Source organism: Dysidea avara, chromosome 3, assembly GCF_963678975.1.
Source record: "Dysidea avara chromosome 3, odDysAvar1.4, whole genome shotgun sequence".
NCBI lineage: Eukaryota > Metazoa > Porifera > Demospongiae > Dictyoceratida > Dysideidae > Dysidea > Dysidea avara.
In genome coordinates this window covers 25,956,965-25,978,855 of record NC_089274.1, presented here as the reverse complement: position 1 = coordinate 25,978,855, position 21,891 = coordinate 25,956,965, and the positions used below count along the sequence as shown (strand labels likewise).

General features: G+C 37.4%; 2 protein-coding genes and 1 pseudogene across 2 annotated transcripts in view; 2 read left to right on the top strand and 1 right to left on the bottom strand.

The window, feature by feature from the left end:
- Positions 1–21,891, bottom strand: part of LOC136250491 (copine-9-like) — a 31,710-nt gene that overhangs the window by 8,916 nt on the left and 903 nt on the right. The window lies entirely within an intron of this gene.
- On the top strand, positions 542–5,554 carry LOC136251596 (uncharacterized; annotated as a pseudogene).
- LOC136251595 (uncharacterized) lies at positions 13,280–14,367 on the top strand. Its single transcript, XM_066044056.1, has 2 exons — positions 13,280–13,480; positions 13,540–14,367. Exons 1-2 carry the CDS (start codon positions 13,280–13,282, stop codon positions 14,296–14,298), a joined length of 960 nt encoding a protein of 319 aa, XP_065900128.1. The 3' UTR covers positions 14,299–14,367.

Sequence of the window (21,891 nt, the reverse complement as noted above, 5' to 3'; positions counted from 1 at the left end):
GTGGCGTTAGTTGTGGGACTTTCGTAAAATTTGTATGGACGACTATGGGAAGAAAATTTTTTAACGATCATATCTCAGCCAAGAAAGAAGATATCGAGCTCTAACCATCAGGTATGGCTATAAGACATTACAATAAATACGTAGAAGCAATTTTCGGGTGTTTTTCAAACTAACACTAGATTATTATTCATTCAGTTACCTTATAACCATACCTGCAGGTTAGAGTTCGATATCTTCTATCTTGGCTGAGATATCATTGTTCAAAACTTTTCCTCCAATAGTCGCCCATACATATTTTATGGAAGTCCCACAACTATCGCAGCCATTTTTACATGTCTGACGTCATTGCTGATAAGGTCCATATGTTATATCCTTCAAACACAACCAATTATATATACACTAGACATCACTTCTGTAGAAGCCATACATTAAACAAACTAAAGTCTCCCACAACGTCTCCCACCACACACAGCCTCCATTGTGAACAATAGCCATTGTCATAGATACTGTTTGGTCCACAATATAGAGTTATTCTGTTAAAATGACTGCTACAAATAGCGGATTGAATTGGTTGTCTCTACTGTGTTTGGGAATTGTGTTTGTGGGTGGCTGGTATTTCCAGTCATCACTGGTTGGAATAAGAGAACAGCTTGTGGCTCAACAACAAGAGCAGAAGACACATATGATAGAAGCTATTGCACAGCAGAGGATAAAAATTGAGGTACAAGCTGAAATAATATAACAGCTCAAAGAAACAGTCAAGGAACAAAACAAACAACTTAACCTGCTACAACTACAGATTATACAACATCAACCAACAGTGAGTTGGCTTATACCAGTAACTACGTATGTACATTAGTAACTCTATATGTATTTGCTATAGAGTAATGACCAGTTTACCAATAAACCTCTCAATACTAACTATACCACAAAACAACATACTGTAATGAAAAGATCTACCAGTACTACTGAGAAAACATGTAAAGGACAACATGGTTGAGATGGCAGAGATGGTCGAGACGGTAGGGATGGAATACCAGGTCTCAAGGGACCACCAGGACTCAAAAGAGAAGCAGGTGGACCCAAGGGAGCTGCTGGCTCTAAAGGAGACACTGGACCTCCAGGGAACAAAGGCGCTAGAGGAGAACGAGGTTATGATGGCATTGCAGGAAAACCAGGAGATGTTGGTGTTGATGGTCCACCAGGCTTAACTGGACCCAAGGGAGACACAGGAGCTGCTGGTCCTAAGGGAGAAGGAGCAGGTGGAGTGGTGTATGTGCGTTGGGGCCATAACTCTTGTCCAAGTACCAGAGCACAACTAGTATACTCTGGCAGAATGGGTGGGTCAAAGTTTGCCCATAAAGGAGGTGGTGATAACCCACAATGTCTACCACTTGACCCAAACTACCTCAAGACAATTAGTGGAACACAGAAGTATGCCTATATGTATGGAGCAGAGTATAGACAAACAAATGGACTAGTAGCAAATTCACATGACACAGATGTAGTATGTGCAGTATGTTACGTTCCTACAAGAAATGTTGTTTACACACTACCAGCTAAGTATACTTGTCCAACAGGCTGGACCAGAGAATATTATGGCTACTTAATGAGTGCACATTACCGTGAATACTGATCATCATTCTCCTGTCTTGATCACAGTCTTACATCTGCAGTTGGTTCAAGTGCTAACCTTAATGGTTTTGTTGTATATCCAGTAGAAGGAGTGTGTGGATCACTACCGTGTCCTCCTTATGATTCAACTAAAGAACTTTCTTGTGCTGTGTGCACCAAGTAAGATTTCAGAGAAGAAGATGCTTGACAAATGTTTAGAACAATATATAAGTGTTAAGCCTCCAAATTTGGTTGAATATTTCATATAGCATATGTACAGCCAAGTGTCTTAATTTTCATTTTTGTGTTAAAAGGTTTATTGGTAATGTAATGATTGGGTAGATAAGAACAGCTGGCCTGGGACAGAGGATCAGGGACCCACAATTTTTTCTCAGATACTTATGAGCTTCACGACTACAATCTTGTACTAGCTAACTCTGCAGGTCACAGTTACATGGGCAGACTGCTTTTCTGGCATGGTACTTATTGATTAGAAATTGTAAGAGCCTACTCCAAAAATTAAAATAAAACAAAAATGAAAATAGAATCTGATATAGGCAACCTGATAAGCCATTCTTCTTCACAGTAATTCATGTATTGTGTTGCTTGCCAACCAAGTTTCTCAATACAGAAACTATAGTTTTACAACTTTTCAGTGAGCAGTGGTCCCATACTTGACGTGAAGCATAAACCGTTGATAAGTTGAGCAATTATGGGAACAGGGAAACAGTAGGCAAACTTTGCAAGTGAATTTATAGGGCCATGTGAATTTCAATCATGGGTAACTTACGTACGTAAGAATAAGGCCACACAAACTTTTCTCATCCTCCTGCACTCAAAATAGCAGTGTGGGAGGGCAGATTTTATAATATTTTTTACTAACTAGATAGTTGAATTAGCTAGTTAAAACGGTTCAGAATGCAGTTTTCTTAGACTACTCTAGCAAGGTACCAACTTTAAAGGTGCTGGATGGCTGCACTAAGCCATCAGTGGTGCAAAAATCCTTGATGAGGTAAGAAAAATGGTGATGTAGGCGGGGATGAGAAACTAATAATTAAGTTTAAGTAGCCTAATGACAAGGTGTTACTGAGGCTGAGCCTGAAAGCAAGTGTAATGACATGAGCATGTGGCAAGCTTTGATTGTGGGTTCACAATTAAGCACAGAAAACCAAAACACAAGCTTATAATGGTGTTTAAAGTAGTTACTTTAGTGACACACCCAACTTACCACAAGACTCAAAAGTGGAAACAGCTATGTAAGAAGTGGTATAGACGAGGTATGAAGGTACCATGAGCGAAGTTACAATGGCGTGCAACAGTCACAGTTAACGCTGTACCTTTTGTTACAAAATCTCTAGTTTAAATTCTCTCCAAAATCTCTCACAAAGGCCTAAACACTTGCTATAGTCTGTTGGATTACTATATTGATGCTGCTTAGAACACTACTTTCCATACTTGAGCACAAAACCATCTTGTCCTTTCAAGTCATGCATAATGAAAATCAAACTGGAAATCACTTGCATTTCCTATCTTTTTATGAAACTCTAATTATACAGACATGTAATTGTTGTGTTTGTATCGCCCCTAAGACAGGCTAGGAATCTATTGAAATGAAAACAAAGGATCTAGATGACTGGCTAACTGCATGCCTGTCTGATGCCTTCAGACAAGCGTAGCTGGATAATGGCTAAGGCTATAGGCTTGATTTTTTCACTGTTTGACGTCGCCTCAGTACGGCAGGTGCCTTTTGGCATAGCGCAGTACATACAATGCATGCATCGTGGTCCTCACATTTCTTTTTGCTGACAGCCCAAGGTATCAATTCACGGTAGCTAGTGCTCTCTTCCCTACATTTGTAAACAGGAATTGTTTGCATTTTCTATGGTGACTGTGTCGAATACAGAAGCAGTTCTCCTATTGTTCTTCGTTGTAGTGCTGTGAATTGGGCTGACATAGCTGAAAGCAAAGTATAATGGCCATTTCACTTTTGCGTCAGTAATTGATGTGCGTTCAGTACCTCTGGAGCCATCCTTTCTTTTGATGTGGTATGTACGGGTTCACCAGTCATAATAATGTTACAAAAAGTAAACAAGCAAGTATATAGAAAAATTAAGAATTTAGAATTCAATTAGGGATCATAGAAAGTAGAGAAACAATAGCTACACCTGTGGATATCTTGACTAGTGAACATTTAATCACTAATTCAGTCATTGTTATAGACTGAATCAGGGATTATATGTACACTAGTATATCTGCAAGTGTAGGCAATCTAACCTTGTTTCCCTACTTTTTTCTATGATCCATAATTGAACTTTAAATTCCTAATTTTTGTATTGTATGGTATTATAAGCTTTATTTTTTAGAACCATTATTAAACATTCAAATAGTATGCTAGCTAGTATTATAGTTTCTCTATAGGTACACTAAACTCTCTTTCATTGATATATAGTCATACTACAGTGGACTCTCAATTATCCAGCCATCAATTATCAGAATTTTCGGTTATCCAAGAATTACGGAGTGACTGTTCTATTAGAGTATTTGAACAGGGCTCTATATAAATGAATGGGATTCTATTAGTCAAACTTTTCAATTATCTGAACACCCTCAGGGCCCAATGAGTTCTGACAATAGAGGGACCACTGTACTGTAATAGTGTACTGTTTCTCACTGTCCACATCATACAAGTTGACAGCGGCTGTGTGGCACCTCAAGCACTTACCTACTCTGCAAGCTATCCGTGGATTAAATCCCCACCTTGCCTGGAAATTTTTCTGCAACAGAATTTTACTCCCTGCTACACATGATTTTAGTAGCCTCCTTTGCAGGTCCCTAGTGGGATAGTGACTAATAAACAATAAACTACCATGTGGTAACATTGTACTCTTTCGTATTCTACTGCATTACAAACTTTCCACTGAAAACAATCTAGATAAATGCATACATTGTATGTGCTCAAAAATCATAAAGTGTAGCCTGGTATGTGATTTCACTAACATCATGTATGGCTTTGTCACTCACTAAACATCCTGCAGAACCCATGCAGTAGTCATGTTATATAAACTACAATAGACTTCCTCACTTTACCATTAACACACATCCCTTGTCTTAGACAATAGACATCATCTCATTGAACAATAAACATCATCTCATTGGTACTGTTTAGACCTACTTTGAGAAAATGACTGCTACAAACAGTAGATTGAATTGGTTGTCTCTACTGTGTTTGGGAATTGTGTTTGTGGTGGCTGGTATTTCCAGTCATCACTGGTTGAAATGAGGACAAAAATTGAGGTACAAGCTGAAATAATACAACAACTCAAAGAAACAGTTAAGGAACAAAACAAACAACTTAACCTGCTACAACTACAGATTAACCAACATCAACCAACAGTGAGTTGGCTTATACCAGTAACTATGTACATTAATAACTCTATATGTATTTGCTCTAGAATAATGACCAGTTCACCAATGAACCTCTCAATACTAACTATACCACAAAACAACATACTGTAATGAAAAGATCTACCAGTACTACTGAGAAAACACTAGAAATCCTTAGAGGAAGAGATGGTCGAGATGGACTACCAGGTCCCAGGGGACTGACTGGACCTCCTGGACCCAGTAACAATCACAAGACACAGATGTAGTATGTGCAGTATGCTATGTTCCTACAAGAAATGTTGTTTACATGTTACCAGCTAAGTATATCAATCCAACAGGCTGGACCAGAGAATATTATGGCTACTTGATGAGTGAACATTACACACATCACCGATCAACCTTCTCCTGTGTTGATCACAGCCTTACACCAGCAGCTGGTTCAAACCAAGATCACAATGGTTTTCTCTTCTATCCAGTAGAAGGAGTGTGTGGATCACTGCCATGTCCTCCTTTTGAGCAGACTAAAGAACTATCTTGTGCTGTGTGTACCAAGTAGATTTCAGTGATTAATATGCATTTAAATGTTAGGGCAGAGCAGTGTTTTTTTCATAAAAATATGAATAATACAGCTATAGTGCATGTATGGCAAATACCATTTGCATAATTGTGATTACTATTGATAAAGGCCTGATGTCAACAGCTATGAACACTATAGTTGGAATTATTTATGAAAACTGCCACATGCTCCCAATGTTGTCATGGTAGTTACGTATGTGTGAGCCACTACAAATTTGTGAAAATCCGTCTATCTACTACATAGATACACACACAGTTCATGCTTACTTATATGTTTGAATCCTCACAGTATTGAAAGAACATCATGATTAGCTTATAATAACATAATGTTCAAACATTCCCTCACTTAGATGTATCATTGGCATTATTAGAGACAGAATGTGCTAGGTGCATGGTTGGAGTGCATACTATTTCACACAGGTGTTGCTATCATGTATGCATGGTTAGCCATGCTGTAAGAATAAAGCACTACAGGGGCGGATCCAGGAGTTGGCAAGGGGAGGGGCACAAGAAGCCAAGTTGTAAGTGAGCCAGATTCTAATTCAATGTTGCATTTTTGAGGCAACAAATAATCACCTCTTAGTAGTGTTTCACTGTTGATTTTTGCCATTTTTGCCTTTTCAGATGGTTGTGAAGTCTTAAAAGTTGTTTAAAAGGCTCTGAATGTCTTTAACAAATACAACACGATAATTATTTTTAGAGGCACTTAGTACGTACGAAGGTGCTTGGTGACGATTTCACAGGTAATTTGACTTTGGTTCGCTTTGATTTCAGGTAAATTTGTAACAACTGCTAGTAAAATGTACATATTTTCATGAGTTTCTTGGCCCAACAAAGTTTAGTAGTTATTTTAATCAGAAGTATGACTGCCAGTGGCTCCTCCACAAATTTAGGGGGGGGGGGGGGGGGGCATTTGCCCCAAATGCCCCATCCTGGATCCGCCATTGCACTATGTACATCACCAAGCACTGCACACCAGAACCACACCCCTACACACACCAGATGGGAAGGTTAGACCAGTGTCTCTCATTGTCAAACTGTATGATAAAAGTCACACCAGTATGCGTCATGTTAGGAACAGCTTCCTTACCTAGGCAGGAGTTTCACTGATATGGTCTTGAGAAAGACTTTTGCATGGGTTTGATCTAGCTTTAGTCTGATCAAACCTGGTTTCAGCTATAGGACACCCTGACATGGTACCTATCGGCTTGGTCAGATTAAACTTCACAATAAGTATATCTTGCCAAGGAAATTCTAAAGAAGAACTGAACTTTTGGTCCTCAGAAGGTTTCAGCATAAATAACAGCATCTTCCAAGACAACTGCAGCTTTCACTGCACCTAGCTCTATGCAGACTGGTAGGGGGTGCCACATGGCTTAGATGCATATCAAGTCAGTATACTGAACATTCATGTAGCATCCTTGGATTTTAGTGCAAACAAGAGGGACGGTTTTGGTCTTTTTAGACTGTTGCAATGCTTTATATACTCATGGAACTGGACATGTGTGTGTCAACAAAGTTCTCCCATTCCGATTACAGAAAACATAAATCTACTACAATTAAAAATTTACAAATGAAGTAGGGCTCCAACGATAAAAGGCAATGAAATCAGAAATATGAATGATGGTAGCTATGTGGGAAAATCCCTACATTGGCATGCTATTAGCATCTTTTCAATGCCAAAGTAGGGATTTTCCCACATAGCTTCTGTCATTCATATTTCTTGTTTTATTACTTTTATCATTGGAATTTCATTTTTCAAATTAATAATTTCTAATAGCACTAGTTTTTTTATTACAGTAAAACTATAATATTATACACATGTGGCTGTGACTGTTTTAGTCCTTAACAGTAATTAGAAGGTGGTATGCATAGAATGCTTTGATCTTTGGGAGATAATGAGGTTTATAAAAAACTGTTAGCAGGTTCTTAAAATGCTTAAAAACCTGCTAGCAGAAATGACCTCAAGCAACACTTTTGATCATTGATTTGCAATGCTCTCCCAAACATATATTACAGGCTAATAGCCTATAGTGGGTGAAATCACCCAAGCCAACACAAGTTTGACTACTTCATTCCTTTTATAAGCATGCCTAAAGCAATTCGATTATGGGAGATACCGTTCAACATTGTAGCTACATTTGTGGATGAACGGAGAAGACCAGTAATATCACAGAAAATTCAGTTTAGCGCCCATCTGTTGTCTAAAGTGTTTTAAGCCTGTTTTGTCTTCAATTATACTGTAGAAACACTTTACCAGAGACCGAGATGGGTAAGCGTCTTTGTAGAATGGTTACTTTGCATTATTTGTAATGTGGGTGTGGTCTGTACGTAAAACCAAGCCTGGTCTTTATACAGTGACAACTCATCATCATTGTAAGCACTCAAGCTAACTGGTACGTTTATTCATCTGTTCTTCACACTGCTGTGATGCCATGGCATGTGCAATGGCAGCAACTGATCAGTTTCCTTGTCGAGATGATTATCTTCACTACTGTCTGTCTTCAGGAAGCAGTGATGAGGTGTTAGCTTTGATTTCTCTTCAGCTCTTCAATGAAAATATGTTCCGTCATTTGCACTGGCACTCTCATGTTAATATTGTGTGACGATTTTAAAACAACATCTAATCCAATCCCACAATAACTCCACCTATGTGCCCATATAAAATGCTTTTATTTCTAAGTTGGTTAGAGACCATGCCCTAAGATCTTTGTGTTTTAAAAACCTTGGCTTCACTTTGGTTTTCAAAATCCACGAAGATCATTCTAGGTCTCTAACCTACACGTAGAGTAGCAGAGATGCCTTGTTTAAAAGAGTTCGTATAGTTTGTGTGAAACTTTGGCGGTATACGTCACTGTGATTTAAGATGATATGCTACAATACCAGTTAATTCTTGTGTAGGAGACCTCTGTTGTTGAGTAATATAAGCGATTGGTAGTAGGCACAGAGTGGCATGAAAAAAAAAGATTTTTTGTACTGCTTGTCGATGTCATAGTGGCTTTTGGTTCCTTCGAAAATCTTTAAAATCTAATAGTGTAGTGTCTACTAGGCACAAAGTTAAATGATGTTCAATGTGCCCTGCATGTACTGTTGGAAATGGATTCGCAGTAGAGCTTGCCTTTAATATGCCAAGAGCTTCGCGTAAAGTGACACCAAAGCAGCACATGTTGCTATCAGACCTTCAGTGCTGGTCACTGTAAAGCTTTAATAACAAAAGAATTGTTACATGCTTCTACAATCGGTATCATAGTATCAACTCTCAACAAGCCACCACTGTACAAATTTACATAGGAATAGAATTAAAATTGGTTGGTGTTAAGTGTTTTGGTCTACATGGTTAGATGAGCTCGCAGCAAAATTACGAAAAGGTATACTTTTCAGACCAGAAATCCAGGTGACCAGTACTTTCAAACAGCATCATGGTATCTGACTTTGCTCTTCTAAGAAAAGTGAAACTTGACACCTTGGCATGAAGAAGATGCCATATAATTGAAGACAAAAGGAATGGCAAAGTGCAGAAGGCAGATACATAACCATTAAGAGATAAAAGTATATCAGACTGTCAAGAACCACTTTAGCAGCTCTTCTCAATGTCATCTCCTATAAACAGTAGTTAAACACCACAGCATAACTACCGTAGAGTCTGGTCGTAAGGCGCATACGCCTAATAAAAGTAATATTGTGATTAGCATATAGTTGTCAAGCGCATGCGACTAATAAACAAACCTTGTTGTAATTATTATGGATTCACTCTCTTGGGATGGTGTGAATTGCAGTCATTACATGTACCAATATTTGAGTCCAGTTTTTGTGTACTGAATCCTTTGTGTGGAGAATACTTACAGAAGAACTCTTTGCTTGGTAAGTATAGTAAAGGCACTTATTTTGGCTTTGTATTTCGTGAAATTTCACACTATACACTATTAGCAAACCTCTAGCATTTCTTCTCTTGTATAGCTTCATGTCACGTTGGAGCTTCGTGTTCGTCCACATGCGCTTATCAACCATGATTAAGTATGACAAACGGGTATGAGCTTAACAGGCAATATGCACTTAATATATACGTACACTTAACAACCAGGTATACTATGATCCTGAACACAATTTAATTATAGGTAAGTGCATAAAACTATAGCTCCATTAGTTCATTAATCACTCAAATAACTGTATGGAACAATAGAAATTCTATACAGCATTAGTGGTCATTACAATATTAAGTGTTAAAAACAAGGGGATCATCACCTGTAGTGCTAGGCTAAAACAGGGCTAGATCGTACTTCAGGTAAGGATCCCTTATTTTTTAAAGCAATTATTTCCATACACTTGTTTTTAAATTTGTTTGTTAACTTTCTGAAGACAATTTCATTAGCCATTTCTTATGTAACACAGTATCAATTAAAGGAATAAGTGGAACCAGATGTATGAGGTAATAATTTCATGTTAGAAACACGCACTCCTTATCTAATTAGCAGTGAACAAAGAAGCCATTTCCTGCCCATTACACAGCCCAATACATGAAGAACAATATGTGAAGCTAAATCAATCTGCTTTGTTTGACTGTTGAAGTATGTTGCAAATATACGTAGGCTTTCAGCTTTTAGCATGTCTATAGTCAGATACTATTAATTTTACTGGAAAATTATGGGCAATTCCTATTTCATTCCTACATAATAGGCAACACATGAAACCATGATGTGATGTACTACAAAAAATGTTTGCATTTGGGGTCCAATATTTGATCATGTTACCATTTTCGGAGAAAAAGATTATGTCTAATCCTTTATAGCTGATCAAATCTTAATCTGTAAAATTACATTCTGAGATGGATACAGGTTATCACTATAAATCTAATAACTTATAAGTTGAATGAGAAAGATAGAGATTGTGGCATCCGAAGGTACACAACGTTGTCCAAGTATCGATGTATTTGATAGTGGGTTCATAGGTCACTGCAGCCACACAATATAACCAAGTCCTTTCATATTAATTTTACTATACCAGGACCATATAGGTCTTCATAACAGTGCAATTATACAGTATGGTAGTAGTGTATAACAGGGATCCACCCAAACAAAATAGTGCCCCCTAAATGCATCAAAAATCATCATAGAACTATTTTGTGTGATGAAAAACACCTTTACGGAAGAATATAAAGTGTTTTTAACATCAAAGGAAACCTTTACACATGGTTGAATATTGACTTTTAAAACATCGTCAAAGTCAATTTTTGGTCTGCCTACACCTGCTTTCCTGTCTGTCTTTTCTGGCTCTGATGAGTGTCTGCCTAGTTTTGTGCCTTGTCTTTCTTTTGAATATCAATTAAATGGTCATCTTCTTTTCTACAAGTACACAAAAAAAATTGGACTTTTCAACTAGAGTAGGGACCATAGCACATCGATAAAAAGGACTGATACAAGCTGGAGTAGTGCACGATATTAAATCACAGTAAAACAATAAGAAGTGTTATATCCCTACTGTGCTCAAGATACCATAATGGAAATGCACAGTAAGGATATAAAACTTCTTATTGTTTTATATACTGTGATTTAATATCATGCACTACTCCAGCTTGTTTCAGTACTTTTTATCGATCTGCTATGGTCCCTACTCTAGTTGAAAATTCCAATTTTTTTGTGTAGTTGTTTGTTAACTGTAAATAATTATTATGACTGGTGAATCCACGCATACCGCATCTTAAATGGTACTGCATGCCCCAGCCATATCAATTATCGTCAGAAAAGTGAAGTATCCATAATGCTTTGTTGTCAGCTATGTTCAATCCGTTACACAGCATTACAAATCGAGAGCTTTTCAAAAAGCACCTCTGCAATCCACACATACCGAAAGAAAGAAATGGCGCCGCATGCCCCAGTTAAAGAAGATGAATGGGACACAAAGGAGGACACTGGTAAGTCCATGAAAAATGCATTGTATGTACTGCAGTATGCCAAAAGGCACCTCTCAGGCTGAAGTGATATCGAACAGGATCAAGCCCTAGCGTTAGCTATTATCAAATCATGCTTCTCTGAAGGCATCAGTCAGTTACTTACTCAGTCAGTCAGTAGAAAATTCCATTGAATAATTTTTTTTAAAATTCCGTAGCAACTTGTTGAAAGCATTTTGGGTTGATCTGAAAGCTTGTTTGGGCTTAGTTTTACCTAACCAATACTGCCTCACTGTCATCTGGGAAAATTGAGGCTGATTTTTGGGTGAAGTTATTTTGTGGGCCACGCCTACTCCTTTATGGTCCCTACTATAAAGTACTATCGTACTGTATGATACTAAGACACCATTCAGAAACGTGAATTTTCTGTATTGACACTTTCCCAGCGTCATTAGATGTCAGAGTTATTTTAAGTGCTACTGTAAAAAGGAAGTAGATAAAGTAGTTGTAAGTTTAGCACTTATTGGAGAGTGGAGCAGCAGGACAACCACACCCTTAAATGATCAGTAGGGCTGAGTGATTGTTACTTTCACAATTGTAGGATACAACATATCATGATTATGATAACTATCACGATGTTATAACTTTACATGCATCAATAGCATCATATATGCACAACTTTGTACAAATTACAAAACAAGGTAAATTGTATACACAAACTGTTCAACACAATTAAGGGAGTACAGTTTACTAATGAATAATAGTATCCTTAGAAATTTAATGGTTTCTAACAAGTAAGCTTTTAACTAGTAGGACTTATTCACACAATGAATTGTCTCAGAAGTGTAGGTTTGTTTTACAGATTAAGTTCTTCCACAACAGTACATGCCACCGTTTTGAATTAACTAATACACATTTGCATGTGACGTCACAACATCACAATTATTTACAATACATATCAAATTCACAATGTTCAGAATCAATTATGATTTATCCCAGAATCGATATAATCTCCCAGTCCTTACAATCAGATCATTCCTATCACACCCTATTAGATAATATATGCCTCTACAACAATCGGAGCATTATTAGCAACCACACCCTCAAAATAATCAGAGCAGAGCAACTCAATACTTAAAATGATCAGAGTACGGTGTCTATGGCTCTTAATGATCCAGCTGCCCTTGTAACATCATGCAGCTGTATGTAGTTTATAAGATAATGTGACCACGCCCCTTGATCTATTATCTAACCTGTAGCAAGATCAAAATACTCTAATAAAGCAGTCATCCTAACACCACTGCTATTAATTCTAATAGAACAGTCACACATGCATATCATAGCTATGCTATAATCAAACTAATTTTTAAATGAAGTAAGGATCCAGCGATAAAAAGTAATAGAGTAAGGGATATGAATGATGATAGCTATCCCTACACTGGCACGTTCAATTTTTAATTACACTATAAATGATCAAGCACTCCTAAAAATATCACATCTGAAAGTTCATGGTAGCTGAAAATACATGTGGTACTCTGTATAAATGCGCTGATGTGATGTATGTCTTAACCTAATTGTCTGATACATCTTGACAGAGTTGCTGAATGTGGAGATAGCTATGTATGACACACGCACTGCAAAATAATAACACTCTCTTCATAGGCAGCACTAAACATTCCTACAGAAGCCACAAGATAGTCATGCTATATAAACTGTTCACCACAAAGACTTCCCCACTTTTCCACCCTTGTCTTCTTATAGACAATAGCCATTGTTTGATTGTTACTGTTCAGTGTACAGTATTGCTATTATTCTGTGAAAATGACTGCTACAGACAGTGGGTCGAATTGGTTGTCTCTACTATGTTTGGGAATTGTGTTTGTGGGTGGCTGGTATTTTCACTCATCACTGATGGAACAGAGGATAAAGTTTGAGGTACAAGCTGAGATAATACAACAACTCAAAGAAACAGTCAAGGAACTTAACCTGCTACAACTACAGATTAACCAACATCAACCAACAGTGAGTTGGCTTATACCAGTAACTATGTACATTAGTAACTCTATATGTATTTGCTATAGAGTAATGACCAGTTTACCAATGAACCTCTCAATACTAACTATACCACAAAACAACATACTGTAATGAAAAGATCTACCAGTACTACTGAGACAACACTAGAAATCCTTAGAGGAAGAGATGGTCGAGATGGTAGGGATGGAAAAGCAGGTTCCAGGGGACTGACTGGACCTCCTGGACCCAAGGGAGACACAGGAACTGCTGGTCCTAAGGGAGAAGGAGCAGGAGGAGTGGTGTATGTGCGATGGGGCCATAACTCTTGTCCAAGTACCGAAGCACAACTAGTATACTCTGGCAGAGTTGGTGGGTCACAATGGAATCATCAAGGAGGTGGTGGCAATCCACAATGTCTACCACTTGACCCAAACTACCTCAAGACAATTAGTGGAACACAGAATCATGCCTATATGTATGGAGCAGAGTATGAGGTCACAAATGGACTAGTAGCAAATTCACACAACACAGATGTAGTGTGTGCAGTATGTTATGTTCCTACAAGAAATGTTGTTTACATGCTACCAGCTAAGTATACTTGTCCAACAGGCTGGACCAGAGAATATTATGGCTACTTGATGAGTGAACGTTATGTACATCACCGGTCAACATTCTCCTGTGTTGATCATAGTCTCACATCAGCAATTGGTTCAAGTGTTGGTAACGATGGTTTCCTCTTCTATCCAGTAGAAGGAGTGTGTGGATCACTACCATGTCCTCCTTATGAGCAGACCAAAGAATTTTCTTGTGCTGTGTGTACCAAGTAAACTTCAGCGATAAATATAAACTTGATAACATTTTACTGATAGGCTTCAATTTTGTATGTGGATGTGCAATCAAACAGCTTTGACATTTATTATTTAATTTGTGTGAACTAGGTGATTTTCTAATACTGTACGTACTGTAAAGTCTGGTTGTTAGGCACATGTGCTTACAATTTGGGAGAAAAGTTGTACAAAAAATTATACTATTTATTAGGCACATATGCCTAGTAAAGAAACATCATTGTAACTACTGCACTCTGGGATGGCATTATTTCAGCCACCACTTATATATATCAACATTTGGAGTCCAGTTTAGGAGTAAATTCATCATGTGGAACAAGAGTTTTATATTGTAGAAGCCATATTGCTGTTAGCATGGCTGTTGTAATAGGGTTATTGCTTTGTCAGAATATCTTGACCTTGTCGCTAATCACAAATTAGCCTCTCATGGAGAAATCCCCCATTATTCATCGCTAAGGGGCATCGTCACCATGCTCTACAAAACCAAGTGTAACTAGACCCCATATATCAACTGGCAGTGTGGAAGTAACTACCCTTCATTTACAGTCTGAAAACTTGTAGACGGGTTATTAATATATTACCAATTTTAGTTAGACAATATCTATGCATTTACTGTATGCCTTGTATAGTATATTAAGGATATGTGTATTGTGAGATGTTAGAATATGGTAGGAGCAGAATACGATGGAGGCTGCCCTGGGTATGGAGGTGGAAGAGAAGAAAGTGCTGTTAGGAAAACAGTCGATGCATGCCATTGGGTGAAACTTCTATTACTATTGCTGGCTGTATAGCTATTGTAATTGTTTGGGAAAATTGTATGTGAGTCTGTCTCTGTGTGTCCTTCCACCCATGTGAGCAAAGCCTGTATGTGAGAAATGAAGGCTGTACAGCACCAGCATTAACCTTTCAGGTAGGGAAGGTTTTACTTTATTCTTGCCATACAGGCGAAGTGATATTCTGAAGATGTTATGAATGCCTTTCACAATGAGCTATATGGGCATAAAACAGCTGAAAAATGGTGTATCAGCCTTGTAAGCTGCCAGGAATAACGTACACATATCTGCTGGAGTAGGTGACCTCCTTGTACTCGTAAAACAGGAAATTTGCATACAAGCAGTGAAACTGCAGAACACCTTGCAGATTTATGTTTAGAACTCAACACAGTTTCAATTTGAATACTGTAGATTCTCTAAAAATTCGGCAGAAATAAATTAATTCCGTTCATGTCTGGCCGAACAGTTAGGAAAAATGTACCAACCTGGTGCTATTGTTGAATTTTTAGGGATCTACGTATCCCTAATACAGTCTGCACGCTTCAAGGCTATGTTATTTTCGATCCATTTACTGCTTACTTTCTGGATTTCTTTCTACAGGGACCAACAGGAATGCAAACTGATGATACCGCAACACTCACTTGGCCGCAGCGCTATATACTATGATTGCCTACATTATCCAGGAGGGATGGTCAATGTCATTACTACATCGATTTTGATTACAATCACCCAGACGTAATATTAAGGATTTCAACAAGTAAAAAATAGAAACCACAATCAGTAATATTATTAAGCTATCTCGTGATAAATTTCGCTATCAGATGCTGCATGAAGTGTTCCGTGGCTTAACAAAGCATTATCTGAGGGTGTATCATGTTACAAGGAGAAGTGGGACTAGAAGAGATTATATTCTGTGAACAGAAACGAAGATCGTTTTGCGGCCGGTAGCTGTGATGTCACATGATGATATCGTTGGGCACATCCTCTGAACAATTTCACACTTGGTGCTTCATCCAGCATCGAGGTAACGTATTGTGTGAGGTCACTGGGAATCCTCAGTACTCAAGAGATCTTCATCAACTAGTGCTCCAAGTGCCAAAAAATTAGCACACTTATAATTAGAAATTTTCCTGCGCTTGCCGAAATTTAGAGCACATTGCATTCAAAGCACGGGGAGTGCCAAATATTTAGAGGTGCTGAAATTTTAGGGAATCTACGGTATGTCCTCAAAATCTGATTGGTTGAAAACAAATCACACAGAACCAAGCATGGTTTATGTTATGCATTGAATAAGTAAGAATACCCCTAAAATGATGTGCACCGCCTAAAATGCTGTCTTTAAATATCATCCTAGAAACATCTTACATGACGGAATAATATTAGTCCATCTAACATCAAATACAATCAAATACAGCATGAAAAACAAGAAAACACAGGCGGCCAGATATAGAATTTTTAAAAATTATCCAAACTTGTGCCTGCATGCCTGCCTGACAATGGTCACAAGACTGGAGACCAAACGAAGCAGCATGCGGCTACCATTTTACGCCACAATAATAAACCCACCAGTGGGATGTGCCTCTTGGGATTCCGATGAGTGAGTGTCCTCTGTGCCCTGTCTTTGTTTTCATCTTCAATCAGGCTAGTCGTCATCTTCTTCATGCAACGAAACCATATACAGGTGCTAACTTTCCATATTAACACTTTCCTTGAGCAGCTTATTTAGGCATCACAAAATTATTATTTAAAGAGCTTACACTACTGAAAGATACTGGACACCTGATAGATGCCTGCAACTTCACAATAAGTTTGAGACCATACCCATTAATGATCTAGGTTGATTAATAACAATCGAGTGTGGAGACCATATCTCTTAATAATTAAATGTGATGACTACACCCTGGTTTAGCTGTATTGCACAGTGAAAATAAGGAATAGTGACCATGCCTCAGTCTTGGTAGGCTAGAGGCTGACTTGAGATACTCTAAATACAGCAGTCACCTTAATAGAACAGTCACACATGTATAGCTGTATCAGAAAGAAACTGAACAAACTAGTGTATTTAAATTTTTAAAAATAAAGTAGGTATCCATCCAAGTGATATATAAATAAAAAAGCAGTGAAACAAGAGATGAATGATGGTATTTCAGCATACATAGCTCTGTGAGAAAATCCCTACTTTGGCATTCAACAAAATAATTGGTATAACATGCCCATGTAGGGTTTTTCTCACAGAGCTAATACTATCATTCATCTCTTGTTTCACTAGTTTCACCATTTGCATCCACTTGTCTTTGATAGAGCTGGCTGCATGGGGTGCTATAAATGAACCGTCAAGTAACAATGAAATCAGTTTGAGAACAAATATTCATATTATAAAGCATGGAGCACGGTAACAACAAGTACTGTAGATTAGAGGCACATAAGAACCAATCAATGCAATGCAGAAGTTGTAATTAAGAATTTTCAAATCTTTGCAACAAGTGAGTGACTTTGTATGGATACAAGAATTACATATTTATCTCTTGTACTGAGTAAAGAGCTTGTCATAAGGCCAGGAATTGAGGTGCAAAAATTCCTAAGGATGATGCAAATTATGGTGAGGATTACAAAACCATTGCTATGGCTATATGACTTGCTACCATGATCCTTGATTCTTCTTTAGCATATATATATATATATAGTTAGTGAAAAAATGTCTATTTGTAGGCTACAAATACAGTATCTAGACACATTATATTATCCCACAGCATGTGCATTTCTACAGCTACGTAAATCTTACTAAATGTACCCACACTCCTGCAGTGCTTCCTATACTTATATTGTCCATTATCATCACCTTCCTTAAAAGCAGCAGTAAACTTATCACATGCTAAGAAAGAAAATGTAAAAAGGTAGGTGCATACACTACACCATAAGAGAAAAAAAGGTTGCATGAAAGGCACGCACATGGATCGGAATGTAAAAACATTATACCAGAATGCCACAGCAAAAAAAAAAAAAGCTGGAAATAGTGCTGGGAAATACCACGATATTATCATACACTGGGATATTTACATATGATACCATCTTCAAATTGCAATATCGTCATATCGTATTTCAGTAATTCTCTGTATTTAGTGTAGAGATGCACCGATAATCGGATCGGTGATTGGATCGGTTGCTGATATGGCAATTTCTGCCATATCAGTAATCGGCACAAATACTCTGAGAACCGATATCGCTGCCGATAGTTTACATGGCAAATAAGAGTGCCATTATTTGCAGCAATGAAAAGCCTTTTTGCTAACTACAAACAAATAGAAAGTCTCTCTATACCATTCCATAACAGTGCTAAGTAACGAGAAGCCATACAGCTGCTTGTGTAAGTACTGCTACTTGTGTTAAAATATTCTTACCCAGATCTTCTGAAAACGGTAGCTGTTACACTTCAACAATAAAGAACTACACCACAGGAAAGCTAAACTGATAATCTCTGTATAGTAACCATCTTGATAACTAATCAAAACACGGAGTAATCCGGACAAGGGACCATGTATTAAAATATTTGTGGTACCTAATTGTCTGGTTTGTGCAATAGAGGCCACACCAACCAAAGGTAAAGTTGTGCGTTATAGTTACATCACTTCTGTTTTCTCTAAAAAAATCATTGGAATATGCATCATGCAGTAGCTATACACCTGTAAGTCTATTTTATACTTTACAGATTATATATACAATAATCGGATCGGTGTAATTGGTGTCGGCTCTTCTAGGTACAGATTAATCGGATATTGGTACAACTGAAAAATCCTTATCGGTACACCTCTAATTTAGTGTAATTCTGCGTATTTATATTTATGCTAGAGGTGTGCGATAACAAATTTAGGCATATCTTGGCATTTCCTTTTGAACATCTAACATATCTAGATAATTGAAACAAATGTATATTATAGTCAACTGCCAATTATGTAACCAGTAATTTGAGCACATTACAATTTGAAGAGTATAAAGAAATGAAAAATGTTGGTTTTAGAACAGTGCCCAAGTGGTGGGAGAGTTGGATATGTCTACATCATTAGATATTCCTTGATATACAAGTAATTTACGGAAGTTAACTGTTATCTAGATAAATAAACCTATCATCCTAATCTTGATAAGTCTTCTGATATCTAGATAATCAGATATATCTAGATAATTGCACACCTCTAATTTATGCAATTCTTTGATGGAAGTGCCAGTCAAATTATATCCAAGAAAAGTGTGGGTTATGCAGTTCTTGGAAAAATACTTCGCTATACCATCTCATCATGATATTTAGTAATATTGTGATGTTTCAGATGGTGATATATTGTTGGTAGTCTTGCGTGCCAGACATTTTGTGTGGGGGTAGCAAATAAACCATCTGGTCACTGTTGCACACATTCCGTGACCACTGCCGGAATGTTGGCAGAGCCAATCAGATCACTTCGCGGACTTGATGATAATACAAACACTAACTACTCAAATTCTTAGTGTAATAAAGGAATGAATCTAGATTACAGACTGCTTTTACAAAAGTTTAAAAACATCATGGGCTTAGGATCTTTGTTTCCCTTAAAAGCGTTGGTAAAGGAGCAAATATGGCTCGCTACGGATTTGTAAAACGGCAGGATTGTCGAGAAAGACCTTCAACAACGTTTCAAATACATCACCAAGACATTATCAGTACAATTTTCGCCTTAGTCTGCCGCTAACAGAGGTGACTGGAACGATTATTACATCATCCTTGGCACAAACCAATACCATGATGTAATCTAATTGTATTCCAGTGAGTTCACGGAAAGTGTGCAACAGTGACCAGATGGTTTATTTGACACCCCCATACAAACCGTCTAGCATGCGAGACTATATATTTGGTAGTGATATAAGTTTTAAATGACACTGCTGCCACTATTTGTCATTTTTCGGTGTGTTGAATGCAAGAGCACATAGTAAAACTCGCTGGGAAACTGCAAGTAAACACCTGTGTCATTCACCCAAGCGTGCATTCATAGACAACTTTGCTTCTGTGTGTGTGGCATTTAGCTTGATAGCAGGAGGCCCTGGGTTTATTTTCTGGACATCTTTATTTTTAGACAAGCACTTTGTAACTCCTTCAATGTGTATGGCAGCTGGTGAGAAGAATGTGTAAATTCAAATTGAATGCAGACAGACAGACAGCTTTTAGCTTAATATATAGTTGCAGATAGTTTTAATGATATACTGTAAGGCCAACTGCTGTCACCATCATGGGAATTGTGGCTCTTGATGCATGCCAGCTATTGCCAGTGAATATTACAAGTAACCAACAGATTAGGATTGATATGCTGAAGATCATTTACACAAAGTATATGATAAGGTGGAGAAGTTTACACCTGCCACATCACATACAATTAATATTAGCTTTTGACTTATAAAATTAATGAATTTACACAGTTAATGTACCCTAATCTAATAGATACATGATATCTGCATACTCTTAATCATGTTGGGACATACATAGTCATACAGTAAACTAAACTAGTAAACTAAACTAGTAAAGTGTGAGTTTTCTTATTAGCTCTAAAAAGGCCTGTATGGCCAGAGTGCTTCGTTATTGGGAGGCAGCTACTGAGAAAACACCAGACCAAAGCAGTCTGACCATGTATGTGCAGTGAGTAGTCAGCAAATTTTTATCGCTGCCAGTACCTTCTGTTGACAGTATAAACATACAAACTATACCATGTATGCTAATTTTAATAGCAGGATTGAAATTAAAGTTTGGTTATAGGCTATAAATGGTCATTTTCAACCTACCAATTTTCATAAATATTTTTGCTAATTAATTTTTATTATTGGTAGGGAAAAGGGTCTGGTGTTTTCTCAGTAGCTGCCTCCCAATAACGAAGTACAAGCTGCTGCCTAGCATGTAGTAGCCAATGTTTTGTACTTTCATAATGTACTACACCAAAATTAAAGTAGTTATTAAAATGCATGAAATCAAATTTCGAGAAATCAGATTCCCCATAGGGAGTCCATACAAAAATTTTGTATAACAATGTATGGAAAATTACAACACTACTTATAGTTAAAATTTATTGAATTTTTCTGCAATTTTCTATGACCTATGAGATTGAAAGATGGACAAAGTGGATAAGACTGTTCAGAATTGTGCATTACAGCCATCCAGTTGTTGAAGACTTCTGTCCACATCAAAAAACAACTATAGTTTGAAAGAGCACTGTTTGGCATGTGATACTGTTATGATAATACTGATGTACCCACTGCTGTTATGTAGCAGCTGCAATTGACTATAATTCTGGCCAGAGACAGTTTATTATTGTTCTTTATTATGTAGTGATGTCATATTATATAATAATTACTACCCTTAGTGCAGCAAACAAAGTGAAGTAGTATCCAAAAAATGCTACCTTACAATAATATTCAACATTAGTAATCATTAGAGATGGGACGATACAGGATTTGAAAGTATCAATACATTGCCCCAAATATATCATGATATATTGCACCGTGTATGTCAGATTTTCTTACAAGACAGACAGAATATCTCCTCTACTAACTCTACGACAATACTAACTCGATGATTTGGTTGTAAACAGGCATCTGCATTCGAATATTTTGACAACTTTATGCCAAACACAGCTGTGTATGTGATGTTCAAGTTGATGTACCCGATATATTGTGATACACAATGTATCAATATATTAAAAATTGTATCAATACCTGTATCACTCTCTTGCGTATTGCGATACGGCAATATATCCCATCTCTATTGATCATCTATGTGATTATCATGTTTTGC